The sequence below is a fragment of the Schistocerca gregaria genome, chromosome X, assembly GCF_023897955.1.
Source record: "Schistocerca gregaria isolate iqSchGreg1 chromosome X, iqSchGreg1.2, whole genome shotgun sequence".
NCBI classification, from domain to species: Eukaryota; Metazoa; Arthropoda; class Insecta; order Orthoptera; family Acrididae; genus Schistocerca; species Schistocerca gregaria.
Window position 1 is genome coordinate 863,437,994 of NC_064931.1, and position 16,028 is coordinate 863,454,021.

General features: G+C 35.1%; 1 protein-coding gene across 1 annotated transcript in view; it reads left to right on the top strand.

Moving 5' to 3' along the window:
- The window catches only part of LOC126298364 (ceramide kinase), a 257,678-nt gene extending 242,490 nt beyond the window's left edge, over positions 1 to 15,188 (top strand). The window contains exons 8-10 of the mRNA XM_049989664.1: positions 1,848 to 2,011; positions 3,528 to 3,630; positions 7,119 to 15,188. Of these exons, the coding sequence (XP_049845621.1) occupies positions 1,848 to 2,011; positions 3,528 to 3,618 (255 nt within the window). The 3' untranslated portion in view covers positions 3,619 to 3,630; positions 7,119 to 15,188. The remainder of the gene's footprint in view (positions 1 to 1,847; positions 2,012 to 3,527; positions 3,631 to 7,118) is intronic.
- Positions 15,189 to 16,028: the final 840 nt, after the last annotated feature.

Sequence of the window (16,028 nt, forward strand, 5' to 3'; positions counted from 1 at the left end):
GTATACAAGGTCTGTTCAAAAAATTCCAAAACTTTGTCCACAAAATTTTCAATGCTCACCTTTTACTTATTGTTTATGGTATCCTTCAAAATACTCTCCTCTGCAACTGATACACTGCTCCCAATGCCATTTGCACTTCCTGAAGCAGTCTTGGTACGCTTCTTGCTGGATCATGTGAAGTGCCATTTGCGAATTTTCTTTTATCTCATCTCTCATTGCAAATCTTCTTCCTTTCAATGGTGTTTTCAACTTGGGAAATAAAAATAAGTGTGCAAGGTCCATGAATACTCATGCACCAACAGGGATGAATGTGCGATGTGCGGGTGTGTTACTGTGGTCCAAGAGCCACGAGTTGTCTCTCCGCATTTCAAGCCATTTCCTTCTCACATTTTCTCGTAGGCATCGCAGCACATCCTGATAATGCCATCGAATAACAGTTTGTCCCTGTTGCATGAATTCGTGATGAACTAATCCTTCAGAGTCAAAGAAAAATCTAAGTGTGGCTTTTTTTGGTCTTGGAGAAACTTTCCCGATCTATTGTGAAAGTTGAACCTCGGTCTCAACATCATAACCATAGAACCACATCTCACCTGTTATGATTCTCTTAAGGAACATCTCATTCTCATTTGCATGATCCAAAAGCTCTTCACAGAATGCGAGGTGAATGTCTTTCTGGTTTTGACTCGAGAAGCACGGGACAAACTTGGCGGCAACATGATGCATTCCAAGATGCTGTGTCAGGATTCCATGATATACTCCAACTCAAATGTTACATTCTTCTGAAATCTCTCAGACAGCCAGTCTTTGATTGGCATACACAATTTTGTTGGCGTTCCTGACACGAGTGTCATCGGTAGATGTCGAAAGGCATCATAAATGGTGGTCATCATTAACTTCCATCTGGCCATTTATAAACCGTGTGAACCATTCGTAACACCGAGTGTGGCTTAATCACTTATTGCCATAGGCTTCCTGAATCAGTTGGTGTGTCTCTGCAAAGGTTTTCTTGAGTTTCATGCCAAATTTAATGCAGATGCCTTGCATCTCTGACTCTTGACACCTCAAAATTCACAAATTGTGCAACACTATGTTCCACTCAGTACAACACTGAAAATAACTAACAGGCATACAACAATGAAACTTCCAGCAGTTACACAGTAAACACACCATTAGTGTGAAATTATGACTCTTCCATAAGTTTTTGAAGAGACCTCGCATTATGTTATCATCTAACATGCTAATGTAAAGCTAGATTGTAAGTGATGTGTTGCACAAGGGTGAATTTTTGCACAATGAAGAAGCCACAGTACTTTGAGAACATAGAAAAACAACTGCCAGGAAAGAGAGTAAATTGACACACATGCTGACATCACATTAGAAAATATTGTTGAAATGGACTATGCTACACAATGGTCATGTTGGTCTAGCTGGTAGAACACCAGACTTCATCCCTGGAGGGCCCAGGTTCAATCCTGGGTAGGAGTGGGGTTTTTTCTAGTTCCAGTCCCTCCAGGACAGCCCCAGGTCCACTAGGCCTGCTATTGTATGGCGTGCTGGGGGTCTTTGAGCTTGCCACCCTCCCCCATCTAGTGCTAAGGTGAACGAAAGGCTATTTGCAGCCAGGCCAGAATCCCATTCACCAGTTGAGCACCAAATACTTTACTTGACTCTTTATTGTGCTACACATGAAAGGTATACCTTGTGTAAGAACTTTGTTATACACATCAACAATACAGTTTTCATCACATGACCTACTTACAGAATGAAATGTAACTGAAATTAATTTATTATGCAATTTTATTGTTTATTCATTGATAACTTCATTTAGAAAGAATTTTTTTATGTAGTTTGACCTGCCATTTGTGGAAGTGCATCGAGCTCGAGAGTTTTCCTTCAAACCACTGGCTGATAATATACCAGACTCGAGCCCTGTCTCTCCACGTTTAGTGCCAGGGATTAGTGTGTGGAACTGTGATGGAGAAGTGCAGTGGGAGGCTAACATGAGAGTCAGGTAAATATATTTCTCAAGCAAATACTGATACAGATCCTGCATTTTAGAGTCCCATTGAAAACTATTAACAGTAATAATTTTTTGACAATTATCTTATTGAATTTACATAATATGTGTGCTTTTAACTCTGGAGGAAAATACCACTAATCATAAAGCTTATTTCTGTATATCAGTGAAACTTGACAATGTCTCCTTCTCCTCATACACATATCATTTTTTGGTAAGGATTTGCAGGCTGTATACATAAAGAGTTATAGGCAGTGTAACATTTTCTCTTTTCAGGTACATGTAATCTTCTAGCATTCAACTTAGTTAAATTAAAAATTTACTAACTAGAACTTCTACCATTGCTGGATACCTTGGCACTTTTGTTTCATAAGTGTGCAGGCAAAGCAAATTGTATCTGTGTTATCACTGGTGTGTCGTCCATTCATATAAAAGAATAAAAAATATATATGAATGATAAGAAAAATTTACATTGTATAATTTGGATTTCAGTACTATACATGAATTACATTTTGGACAAGGGATTATGAGAACTGAGGAAAGTCAGAACTTGCAGTGTGGAGTGTAGATATGGTGCAGTCACCAACTATTCCAAAGTGGAACACGTCATGTAGGATTTTTCTGTCCGAATTATAGAAAGTTAAATTTATGTCATAATCAACACTGAAAGCAGATTGGAAATAATGGCCAAACTGATGAAAAGAAATTTGAAACCATAAACATCATACTGTCATCCTTATTTATGTTTGTTTATCAGAGAAATTGGGCAAGAGAGTATTACTGTACAGTTTAAGACCACTTTTCTCCTATTGAGATGAAGGTATATATTTACACTTTACTTCAATTCCTGGAAAAAGCTTAAGCCACTTCTGAAAGCAGAGAGAAATGAAACTGCTTAATTGCTGTACACTTGTTGCCATGTATCAGGATCCAGTGCCTCCTAATACTGACTTTCGAAGCTTTTTCTGAGGGAAATTTTTTTTTTTTATAATCTTGTGTATCTTGAGATAAGCTCCCTTTTCAATTCTTAATCATCTTTATAACTACATATGAATGTATTTTATTCTTGGAAAATATAATTATAGTGTACTCTACATGTTTATTTGGGGTAAAAAGAAAGTCTATTGCAGCAGTGCTTGTATGATTCTAGCAAACCACCTAAAATCTGTTACTAATGTAGGTCAGTTGCAAGATTTCAGCAAATTCCAACTGGTCATTTGTGTTGGGCCTAACACACACTTGTGCATTTAATGTACTCAACTGATCTATTGTGCGACATAACAAACAATAAAATGAAACAGACATAAAAAGAATATATGCATTTCTTCGTAGTGTGAAATTTTATTTGTATACTTACTTCATTTAATCATTCATACCTATTGCAAATGATGCTAAGAATTAACAGTTGATATTTTTTTTAATTGCAATGAAAGACTGTATGATAAATACAGCAAATATATATAATTCTTTTGTGCTGTATATGCTCACATACAGTTACAATATTTTTAAGGGTTCACTGCCAACTGCTCGACGTGTTCACACGAGGCATCCCCGAGAACGACGACGAAGAACAGCCTTCGTGCAAGATCTGTTCCTTTTAAAGCTGTTTTTAGGTACGTGTCACTGTCGAACCAGATTACGTTTCTACTAACCGCAGATTCTGAGCACAGTGTGTTTTTGATAGTTATTGTCAAATAACAGTATATCATTGACTTCTTTTTAATTGGATGCACACATTGAAATGAAAGTGATATTATTAAAAATGGGATAGAGGTACTGGCAGAATTGAAGCTGTGTGGATGGCCCAACAATAAACTTTAGGGTATAGTATATATTGCATTCATATCCTGTACAATAATCAGATGTACACTGAGGCGACAAAAGTCATGGGATACCTCCTAATATTGTGTCAGACCTCCTTTTGCCCAGCATATTGCAGCAACTTGAAGTGGATGTGGGCTCAACAAGTCTCCTGCAGAAGTATTGATCCATGCTGCCTCCATAGCCATCCATAATTGTGAAAGTGTTGCCAGAGCAGGATTTTGTGCATGAACTGACCTCATAATTGTGTCCCATAAATGTTCTATGGCATTCACGTTGGGCAATCTGGCTGGCTAAATAATTCAACAGGATCATTTGGAATGTCCTTAAAACCAATCACAAACAATTGAGGCCTGGTGACATGGTGCATTGTCATCCATAAAAATTCCATTGTTGTTTGGGAACATGAAGTCCATGAATGGTTGCAAATGATCTCCAGGTAGCTGAGCATGACGATTTCCAGTCAGTGATCCATATAAACACAGCCTACACCATTATGGAGCTGCCACCAACTTGCACAGTGCTTAGTTGACAATTTGGGTCCACGGCTTCACGGGGTCTGTGCCACAGTTGAATTCTACCGTCAACTCTTGCCAACTGAAATCAGGACAACGGCATTTGTGTCATTCGTCTGCTGTCGTAGCCCCTTAATACAAAATTGAGCTACACTGTCATAATGTATACGTTCGTCGTACATCCCGCATTGATTTCTGTGGTTATTTCACAGTGTCGCTTGTCTGTCAGCACTGACAACTCTGTGCAAATGCCGCTGCTGTTTGTTGTTACATGAAGGCCGTCAGCTACCAGGTTATCCAGGGTGAGAGGTAATGCCTGAACTTTGAAACTGTGGATCTCAGAATATTAAATGACCTAATGATTGTATTAACAATGTATGTATAAAGTAAATTGTCAGCACTGACATCACAGATAGCTTATATTTGTCTTACACTTGAATTAATTTCTAGTTGTTATGTCTACCGTAGCTGTTGAAACTAGTGGAGATGACAATTAGAATGAAATATTCACCTATGAGAAAACCATCTCCAACCTGCAACACCACACAGTTGCCACCTTTCTAGTGCTTCACAGAGATGGTGAGTGGAAACTGCCACGTGGGCAATCTGAAAATAGTTGGGGTCAATGGCCTCTAGTGCTTCATAACAGAGGGTGTAAAGCAGGCTCCCTCTCATCTGCCTCATCAATGCAGATGTACTTTTAGATCTAGGCCAGAAGGTTTGCTGTTTTCATTTTACTTAAATGTTTGACAATCAGAAACAACAGGAATGATTTATCTGGGTCTCAGTGTAAATACGAGAACTACATTGATGCATAAAATGGATCTCATATAGACATAAAATCGTGTTAATATCAATGAATAAATATAATAACAGGTTTTGTCTCATCCTTATCTGAAGCTGTAATTATTGACTCCTCTGTGACCCACCAAATGTTCATCGCAAATGTGTGCCTAGATATAGTTGAACAGACAATCTCAAGTTTTATTGGAATCTCCATTCACATACACTATGATAACAGGAATATAGAAAACCACGTGTCAGTTGTGAAGAGCTTAAAACATCACGGGAAAAGGAAAACTGTTGATCAGTTACAAAATAGTTTATGAACTCCACATCGTGTCACACAAAAATTTGTGCATTGTGAAGAATGTTGTTATTACTGGCTGTGATGCTCATAGATGAATAGTTTCGTTTCTTGTTTTTTTGGTAGAAGAACTGGACCTTTTTGTTAAACCATTTTTGCTTGAAATTCATCTATAGATAGCCCCTAATTTCATCCAACTGGTATCTCTCTGTTTTCTGTATGATACGGTAGGGATACATGGGAGTTGATAGCATGTTAGAATCACTATGTCTCCTTGCCTGTTATGCTATTTGGTATAGTAAAAAGGTGGGGGTCTCCTGAATTGTCATCAATTGTATATACACTGATGAGCAATAAAATTATGACCAGGTTTTTAACAGTAGTACAGAAGTGATTATGCCTGGCATGGAATCTACAAGTCCTCGGCAAGATTCCAGAAGTACGTGGCACCAGACGTCTATGCACAGGCCAAACAATTGCCGCAAATTGCAGGACGGTGGTTTATGGGCACACAGCTGACACCCGATATGTGTTCCATTAGATACGTATCAGGCGTTTTTCATGCAGCCATTTGCCTGGATGACACACTTCTATCGATCCACGGTGAAAGCTCATTGATATATGCCCACTGTAATCATAACGGATGATGTCATTGGGTGAACACAGGAACAATTCGTACAACGTGGAGCTCCATGTTCAAGAATGGCCTTTGAATGGTGCACTCTGAAACACTTGTGCCTGCTCCAGCATTGTATTCGGTCATCAGATGTGCCACAGATAGCTGCCTATCCTGGATTACCCAGTGTGGGATCCTCCAACCTCTACGTTTTGTGGTGAGATGTGGTCATCCAATACCATACCACCTACTCATTACTTCACCATCCTTCAACCACTTTCCATAGGCACTCACAACAGTAGTACACCAAAAATTAACCAAATTCACCATTTCAGAGATTCTTATTTCCAGCTGCAGCACCACAACAATGTACCCAAGTAGATTTCCACATTTGTGGCCCGTAAATTTTCTATAATGACTGCCCATTCATCTCTGTTCCACTTACATTTTTCCTTACTGTGTCACGTGCCCACAACACTATAAGGAGGCATTCAGTCTTGGGGTGGACAGAGAGAGAGAGAGAGAGAGAATGATCCCATACAGTAGAAGAGTTAATTAGTTTCTTTCCTGAGAAAGCTATCTTTTGGGAAGAATATGGTAACATCAGGACTGTAATGTCATAGGTTCAGTTTTATTCATTTGATGTACCACCCAAGTTCATTGTTATATGAATAATTTAATTGTGGGAACAAAGCGCTTTTTATTTTAATGATAAACATCTCTCAGTATTAAGAAAGCTGGTATTTTGTTCTCTGGTGGTACCTAAGACTGCAGAAACAACTGTCCACAGAAATAATATTTAAGCTACATAGAAGTGAATGAAGAAATAATGCATGTTATTGAATCTGTTGATAGTAAATCACAGGTCAGATCATTATACAGTCTAGAAACTCTTTATGAACTTCTCATTTCTGAACTAACAGTCTGAAATTCTCAACTGTATTAATTAGTTAAAAATAAGACATACACAGATTACTTGCAGAATGTCTAAGTAAACATCTTCTGTTTCACATTTCTGATTCTTCTTCCTTCGTAACTGATGTAAAATGAATTCTTTTGCAGATTTGACATCATATATCTGGAGCAGAATAGACTCCACTCTTCATCAGGTTGTGGCAATCTACTCCATAGAAGAATCAGATGTTGAATTGATGGATTTGGAAGAGAATTAGCCACACATGTTTATATAGTTGCTAGCTCATGTTGTGTGGAAACTGCACAGAAAATTCTGTGATGTTAGAGATGTGTGGATCATTGATCAGTTGAAAGCGTAGAGGAGGACAGGGCATGAGCTATGTTGCATGTCATCCACACATTAGAAGGCAAAGTGTTTTGATATTCTGTGGATGAATTTTGTGGCATCTGGTTCTGTGATGTGCCATTAGATCCATTGACCATCTTCTAGACAGGTTATTCTTGATTAATTATTTATTCTCTTGAGACAGTTGATAAACTTCAGTTTAATGTTTTGGACATTTTAAACAGACAAGTCCCACTTCATAGTGTTTCAGCAATTTACTGCTGCAAACTGCAAGCATATTTCAAGCAACTTGTTCACAATTTAGATGTAGACTGATAATGACAGCACGTACAATTAGTGTCTGTGGAACTGTTTTACCAATCTTTAGACTTTGTTGATTTATAAGTATTGATAAGTAACTATGCCTCACGTGACAATGGCTACAATTATGCCTCACGTGACTACAGCTGCCATGTTGTCATGATATTATTTTTATTGAAGACTAAAGGTGGTAAGGCAACAGAGAAATTTTTCTAAAAACAAAGTCAGAAAATCTGTAGATGCATAATTATGCTTGAAGTTACATACTACTTCAGTCACATAAAATCTTACTTGTTGAACTGAATTTTATCATACGATGAAGTATCCGTAGGAAGGATCACAGACCTTATGAATGGTAAATAATACCAGCTTGACTGCTATGCCAATTAAGAGATTTTGTCACAGTATAGAAAACTGTCTGTGGTACTGATAGAAACATCAACAACTATAACATGAAAATAATATTACTGAAATTAATTCATTGAATGTGATAAAATATGTGCATTATGAATTCACCAGTGTGGACAGTCATTTTCCCATTCTTTATGTGTCTGGTGAAATGCAGAAAGAGACAAAAAAATATTAAGCTGAAAAACCATTCTTTTTTTCAAAAAAAAGGAAAAGAAAAGAAAACAAAAAGAATTTTTGTTGTAGTTATCTGCTCTCTCTTTTTAAGTTCTTTCATAGATATTTCAGCCACGCATTTGTAACACCCTCATTTCACTAACAATAGTGTAAAACTGAGATATATGTAAAAATGTGTAAAACAGGAAACTAAATGTAGTGCACAGCTGCTAAAGTAGTCTACTGGGCCTCGAAGCAGTTACTGTCATCTTCTGCACTGTCTAATTCTTTCAAGAGCTCTAAAGTGATGACATGAAGCTTTCTTATAAATAGAGTGTGATTTAAAGACCCTTGAAATGATAACATAATGTGATTGAAAAATATTCTTTATTGTTATAGAGTATGTGCAACTTAGTTTCACCTTAGTAAGATAATATTTGCAAAACATTGATAATATGATACAGCAATATGTGCTGTCTTCTTGTGCCTATATAAATACCTTACAGTTGTGCTGCTAAAACATTAAATATTGCAACTGATACCCAGGGTCACAACACACATTTTATAAGCACTAATACTTAGCTGTTGGTGAGCGTACTGGAAGGGCAAACAGTATAAAAAAGAACAGGCAGACTGAGGAAACAACATCAAAGAGATTGGGCAGGTTTAGTGATAGACTGAATGCTGTTGTACTAATGATCTGTCTTTAGTCAAGTAGCCGGATTAATGAATTCCTTTTGCATGAATGAGCATTTTGTCACTGAATGTCCGTAATAAACAACTGAAGTTCTAGACACGTATTGTAAAATTCAGTATTTTGTCATCAGTGTACCACAACACATTGTCATTTTTAATTTTCTCTGCTGTAGGTAAGCAGAGTACATGTTTATTATTATGTGTTTCAGTATTAAAGAGGACCTGCAGGTAGAGAGTTTCACATTACTTGTGAACACTTGCAGTTAACAAGTCATTTTTACTTAGTTTTGAAAGTGTGTATTGTTCATGTATTTGTTTGTAATTGTATTCCTACATAATTTCAACATAAAAATTACTGTTTTTACTAACAGACATTTAAAAAAACTTTCCTCTGCAGAGGAATGTGATGACAGTTCAAGGTGCAATGTTTTGTGGTGCATGTATGCAAGTGACAAAAAGTATCTATAGAAACGAAATACTATATACCGGTACCAATATATAAGTGAATTGATTCAAGAAATACCACATAATTTTAATGTTGAAATTATTGTGATATTTATTTTCCTTGTGTTGGCTAACTTTTAAAAAGTGAAGATTAGACAGCATATCATATGCTACTGCAACTTCACGACATATTGTGAAGTAAGGTTTAAGTAATAAATTACATGTGATACCACAAGGTTGTGTATGAAGTTCCTACAGGATACTTAGATATGGAATATTTCAGAAATATCTCAAGAAATTTTTTGAATTCATTTAGGTTCATTTTCTTGACATAAGTCTTGATATACTCATAATTTATGTTACTACAGTGCCATGACCTTGTATACATTGAAACAAAATAATTTTGCCATTTTGTAACTTTTATACTAAAAATACAAAGTATCTCTCATTCATTTCATTGTTCATGAAAGACTTATGCTACAACGAAGTTATTGCCTGGTATTGTATTATTACTTTTACTATATTAGAGAGACAAAGTGTATGAAATGAGTGAAAGGTGCTTATCTGGTGAAATGTCAAGCAGTTAAAATTAATATTAACTATGACATAGAATTTGGTTTTTCCTTTGACGTCAAGAAACACAACTGGCCATTTAATTTGGCAACTGATGCCCACTGACGTTTCAGTATACTTTGCCTTACAGGAAAAGTGATGCTCTTAGTGAGAATGTATCCAAACGCACAGATCTCCTAATGAAATTGTAATCCCTTTAAGTTAACCAAACTCTGTGTGTGAATAAAAACATGTGATTTTTGTGTGAACAGTGTATGAGAGAAATGGAAAAAAAATCATTATATTCTATGAAAAGTGAATGATTAAGCTATGTCTGGTTGTTTAATCTATAAAAATTGCATTATAGTTTTAAATATTATAATTTCATTTCTAATGTTACCTATATCCATTACTGTTCAGCTTTGCTGAATATGAACATATAATTTACTTTCTGTGAGTAGTTTTAATTAACTTGTATTCTGGAGTCTGCTTCATGTTAAATAACAGATGGCTAAAGGCAATGTGCAGATTCCATACATTTGTCTAATCATGTGTGCAATAGAGGATTCCACCAGGAACTTTGGCTTCACCAAATCCAAGAGCATCAAGGAAGCTAATGATTAGTTCCAGAATTTGAGTTTCAGGTAAATGCGTTTCAGGTTTAGGCCTTGGTATCTGGTTTAGGTAATATTATTTTGAGAACATTTAAGTCTGTACTGTTTGTATGTAATTAATTAGTAATTAATTTTCAATGAATTCATTTATATACAAAAGTCAGTATTATTAATACATTTAAGAAGGCATATACTGTGCTTCCACAGTCAAGAGGGACTCTGCGGGAAGTAAGCTGCCAGATAGTAATTTCAATTGAATGACTGTTTTCTCAGAAAACTACTGCATTATTTTAAAACATTAAAATGTAACTATTGATTAATCCTTTCTTCTAACCATGTTGTATAGAAATATACCATGCTTTAAAAATTTGGATGGCTGACAAAATCCTCTGCACAATATAGTTTTGTGAAATATCTTCACAATTTATTCAGTATTCATTATGTATTATTGATCTTATGTAATGAGGTATTAATGTACGAGATCTAAGTAGTGGTTTCAGACTAAATAGTATCAAAAGTAACTGAGAGAACTACTCTCTTAGACAAAGTAGGGAATTATTGTTAACAGAGTTATAATTAACATTTAACTTTCTCCTCTTCTTATTAGCTTAAAATGTGGAATGAATTTAATCTGCTTTTTCGGGACTAATAATGATAAAAACATTTTATTTAAGAAATCATATTTAAATTTTTGCAGTGTCTTTGGGAATATTAATTTATTTGACAAATATTTTATTTAATTTCTCTGAGGTTTGATAAGATACACATTAATGCAACATTGTATTCATAAAAATATTGTAAAAATGTTGGAAACTTCCCAGATGTGAATTTTTCATTCATGTCAGCTTCCTCGGGTGATAGCTCATTCTACACAATGAAAGACAATAAAGCTATGCAGTCAGCTGTCAATTTGCACATGGATGGCAGAGCATGTGGGTAACTAATTTATAAATATTGGAAATGATTGTAATTTTGAAGGATTAAATATGTGGGTATGCATTATTTTTACTATCAAGTACCATGCTGATAGAGTAATTACATATAACAAGGTGAGGAAAAGGATGTTTGGCACACTGAAGAAAGACGAGAAAGAGAAACAAAGTGGTCAAAGTGTGATTTTTTTATTGTTATCTGCTGAATATGAGGTTGAAGATCAGTTATGTATAAGAGCATGTTTAATTTGATAGGTTTATTCATGCAACAAAATATACAGAAGACAGCCATTCTGTGAAGATGAGAGATTTACATTTGCTTTATAGGCCATAATAAGAAGTTAACAGTTGTAGAAGTGATGTGGCTATTGCTGTTTAAGTAAACGATGTCTAAAAAGTGAATTGTAAGTTATGTTCTTATAGGAGCTCCCAGAGAAATGATTTATATGAAATTGTTATTGAACAGTGACATATAGTTTTTTAGTTGGCAATTACTGGAATACAATGCAGATAACATGTTTGATATCATCCACATTAAAAAATTATTTACATTTTCTTTGTGGATGAGGCTGTGATGAGCAAGTGTATTTCTGCTATTGATTTTTATGTTATTGGATAACCTCTTACATTCTGTTAGCACTCTTTTTGAATAAAATGTTTTGTTGCAGCTGTATTATGCCCAGCACGTTGTCAAATTCTTGCCTTTTAACTACTACTTAATTTTTAGTAACAAATAAGTCGGGGATTAATTATAGTTTCCATGAAGTTGCACTCCAGCTGGTGTTGTGTACCATCAGTTGTGCAACTGGATCACATTTATATTGATCTTCAGTATACAGGCCTAAAAAATAAACTTAAATTGAACTGATTGTTATGAAATGAGGAAACACAACCTTTTTTTTTTTTTGGCAGTCTCTTTGCAGTAAAACCCAAATTTTATGTCAGTAAATGTAGGAGAGATATTACCTTAGAAGGAAAGAGACTACATTTTGTGAAACTGTTAAGATATGGTGTTACAATAAATAAATGTATTTTTAATAAGCTACAGCAGTGATTTTCTAAGAGATAAAATGTATGCTTTGTTTCACTGCATATTAAGAATATGCTAAAAAAAAGATATGAACTGTTTTTTGTAAATTTTTATACCAGGGTTTTGAATACTTCATCAGGAAATGTGAAATAAATTGTGATAGCTGTGTGAATGTGTCTATGTGAAAATTGGACCCGCATTTTGGACATTATTGTGGGCAATGATTATCAGGATGGTGATGTATACTACTGATTGCCAGCAGAGGTATACACTGCTGCCTGTCCTCTTTTTTTATTTTTTTTATTTCTTGACAGAGATATGGAACTCATGTGGCAAGTGCATGTTGGAAGCAAGGGAATGTTGGACAAAAGGTAGTTTATTGGACTTAACACACTTCTGGCATACTCTCTCCACTACTATAATTAAGTTCTGACTTCTTTGCTGTCCCTGTCAATGGGTATGGGAAAAGAAGAGGGGAGGGGAGGGAGAGGGGGAGAGACCAAAGACTTGCCATAGTGCATAACATAAATGCGTTGACGCTTGATCAGAAGCATACATCATCACTTTGATGGTAGCCACTTGCTGCAGTGGCCTAAATGTCATAGTATGTTATGCAGTTGTTCACTCACATATCCTGGAGAATTTTATTCAGAGTGATTCCAGCCATTCAAGCCCGCACTTATATGCATCAGATAATGTTTTTAATTTAATATGTTCAGTCCATATTTGATTTCTAGTTGCATAATTTATTGAGGTGGCATAAACTGAGATTTATGTACTATCAATTGAAAGCTGTTCTCAATCTGAAAGTTGGCTTTGAAGACCACAGTGCTTTAGTGGGGATGATCCAGTTGGGGGTGGCATACCCATACTTTACACTGACTTTTCAAATGACTAACCCGGACAGTTATGGGGAACCTACAGTTAAAGGTGGACTTGAAACATAGTGCAACATGGCATTTTTTTGACTGACAAGTCATTGCTTTATATATGTGTAAATCTCTCATTGCAGGCATTGAGTGGGTGGAATACCCCCAATTCTTGTAATATTTTTGTAATAATCTACTTAACTTAAATACTATTCTTTGATGTATTTGTGTATATCATGTGTTTTATTTCTCAGCAGACCTCATTATCTGTTTATGTAGTATAATTTAAAGGAATGATTTAAATTGCTCAATATGTATAAATCTTTATTGTCGTTCATTATACAATTCTAATAATAAGAAAAGAAATGAAATTAAAATTAGGTGGTATTTCACAAGAGTTAAAATTTTAATTTTCTTGTTTTTCTTCTGTTTAATAAAGTGAAAATGACTTCTAGCTTACTTAAAGTCCCAACAAATTGTGTTTAGTTAAATGGGTGCATATTAAGACTGTAGAGCTTATATGTAAGTACTGATAAAATGTAGAGTGAAACACCATAAAATTTGGGTTTTTTTGTAGACAGTATTCTACTTTCCCACCAATGCTGCCTATGTGTAGAAATATTTCTATTTTTACTCAGATTAGAAGCCTTGAAACCACAGGAATAGTCTTCTTGCATTTGTGTAAGTGTGAATCATCTGCCATAAAGCCCAGAAAGCTCAAATTGGTTATTTCATGTAGTGTCAATATTACTTATGCTGCTTCTCTAAATATTTGGTATTTCATGTTCAGTGTGTATTTGATATCAGAAATGTGTTTGACCATAAATTCTACCACATATTTGAATTGTATCTTTTATCCTTGCTTTGTATTTTTCTTATTGTCTCATTTTTTATCTCTTGTTAATGAGTGTAATTGGTAATAATTAAGAACATAGACATATGGAGTCTGCAATTAATGTAAGAAGCCAACCTGAAGCTCATCACCATTGTTTCAGATATGTATTTAAGCATGCCCTGTATACAGCATTGTAAAACCAAAATATGCACTCCGTTACTTTTGAAGGAATGTAACATTTGGGTATCTACTACAAAAAGGAACTCAAAGTATGTCAAATTTGGAAACGTGGCTCTCCAACAATGTGTGTAAATAAAGAGTGAGAAAAAAAAAATACTTCAGCTGTGGTCAAGTCAACGAAATTTGAGAAGTATATCAGTAACTCAGCAAAATAATTCAGTGTTATGGAACAATTATGTGGGAAGATGTACTATTCGTATAAGAAATTGTGATTGTAGTCAATTTGGGGATCATTGTTACAGGTTATAAAATTATGAACTATTTAAAATATGGTTGAAATGCTCAAAAATATTCTATTTGGCACGACAGATATTTATATTTTTGCTAAACTGGTGAATGGTGATGGGAGTAAGGATATTTTCAGATCTTTGAATGGTTATTTTAACTATGTGGCAAGAATACTGTAACTTTACTGCATGTGAGAGTAAGAGTAATAGTTTTTAGCATACTTTGAGATGAATTATATGCTGCTGAATTGCGTAGCTGTATCACAACTATGTTTTTTGAACATTTTGTGCTAAGATTTTTCCATTTTTTCATCCATTAATGAAAATAAGAATTTACATAAACTGTTGGATAATGATAAATTAGTTTTGTTTGCAGTATTAATTGTTCTTAGATATTTCTCCTGCTGTAAATGGTGCTAACTGTTACCTCTGGTGTATATCTACCAGTGCTTAATAATTATTGTGAACTATGCATTTTTAATTTTTAAGAAAAATGCATTGTACAATTTACACATATGTTTGTTGAAGTACATTCCATTATAAACAAAATAAAAACTTGTTGCAAGAGCCTTTGGACATTTTTATTCTTCCATTAAGCTTAGTGATTATATTGCCATATTGATGAGCTTAAGAAACTCGTAACATTGTCAATTACAGTTGTGGAACACACCTCCACTTGGACACATAGCTCTGAGACAGCAGATAAATAACCAGTGTATGTGAGCATGCAAGGCTTGAGGTTTGAGGCTTGAGGTTTGCCCTACTCGGGTAGCTCAACTGTCAGATCATTGTCGTTCAAAGCAGATATCTTACTTGTTAATCTGTCAGGAAAGACTGGTGGAATGCATATGACACAGTAAATGATTCTTCTTTATACTGGAGTCTACATTTTAACCATGATATTAATGGATATCAACTATCCACACATATAAATATAAACAAGAATTACATAACTGAAAAAATAGAAAGTGCAGTAGGTTTTGTATCAGAGACAAAGAACAATAATAATGTGGGATTCAGATGGGGAATTTAAAGCTTTTCCAGCTGACAAGAAAAGAGAAACACTTGGAATGCTGAGTAATGTAGAGCAATCTTTGTATGTTTGTGGAAAAGAAGTGTGTTGCATTGTCATGGTCTTTTGTTTCTATTTATCACTTGAGTGTGTAACTGTGGTAATATTAAATAGTTTGTCTGAAAATTGGAACCGTTATTCATGCACATTTTTGGGGACTCTTGTGCCACTAACTGAATGATGGTGCAGTTTTTGACCACCTAATGACAATGTGTACGATGAACTTTCACGAGTGCTGGTTTTGCCTGTGATGATGTAGTGACATGTAATTGTATGGATTTTGAATCTATGACAGGAACAGTTCATAACTCACAAGTGCAGGTTTACCTGCACATT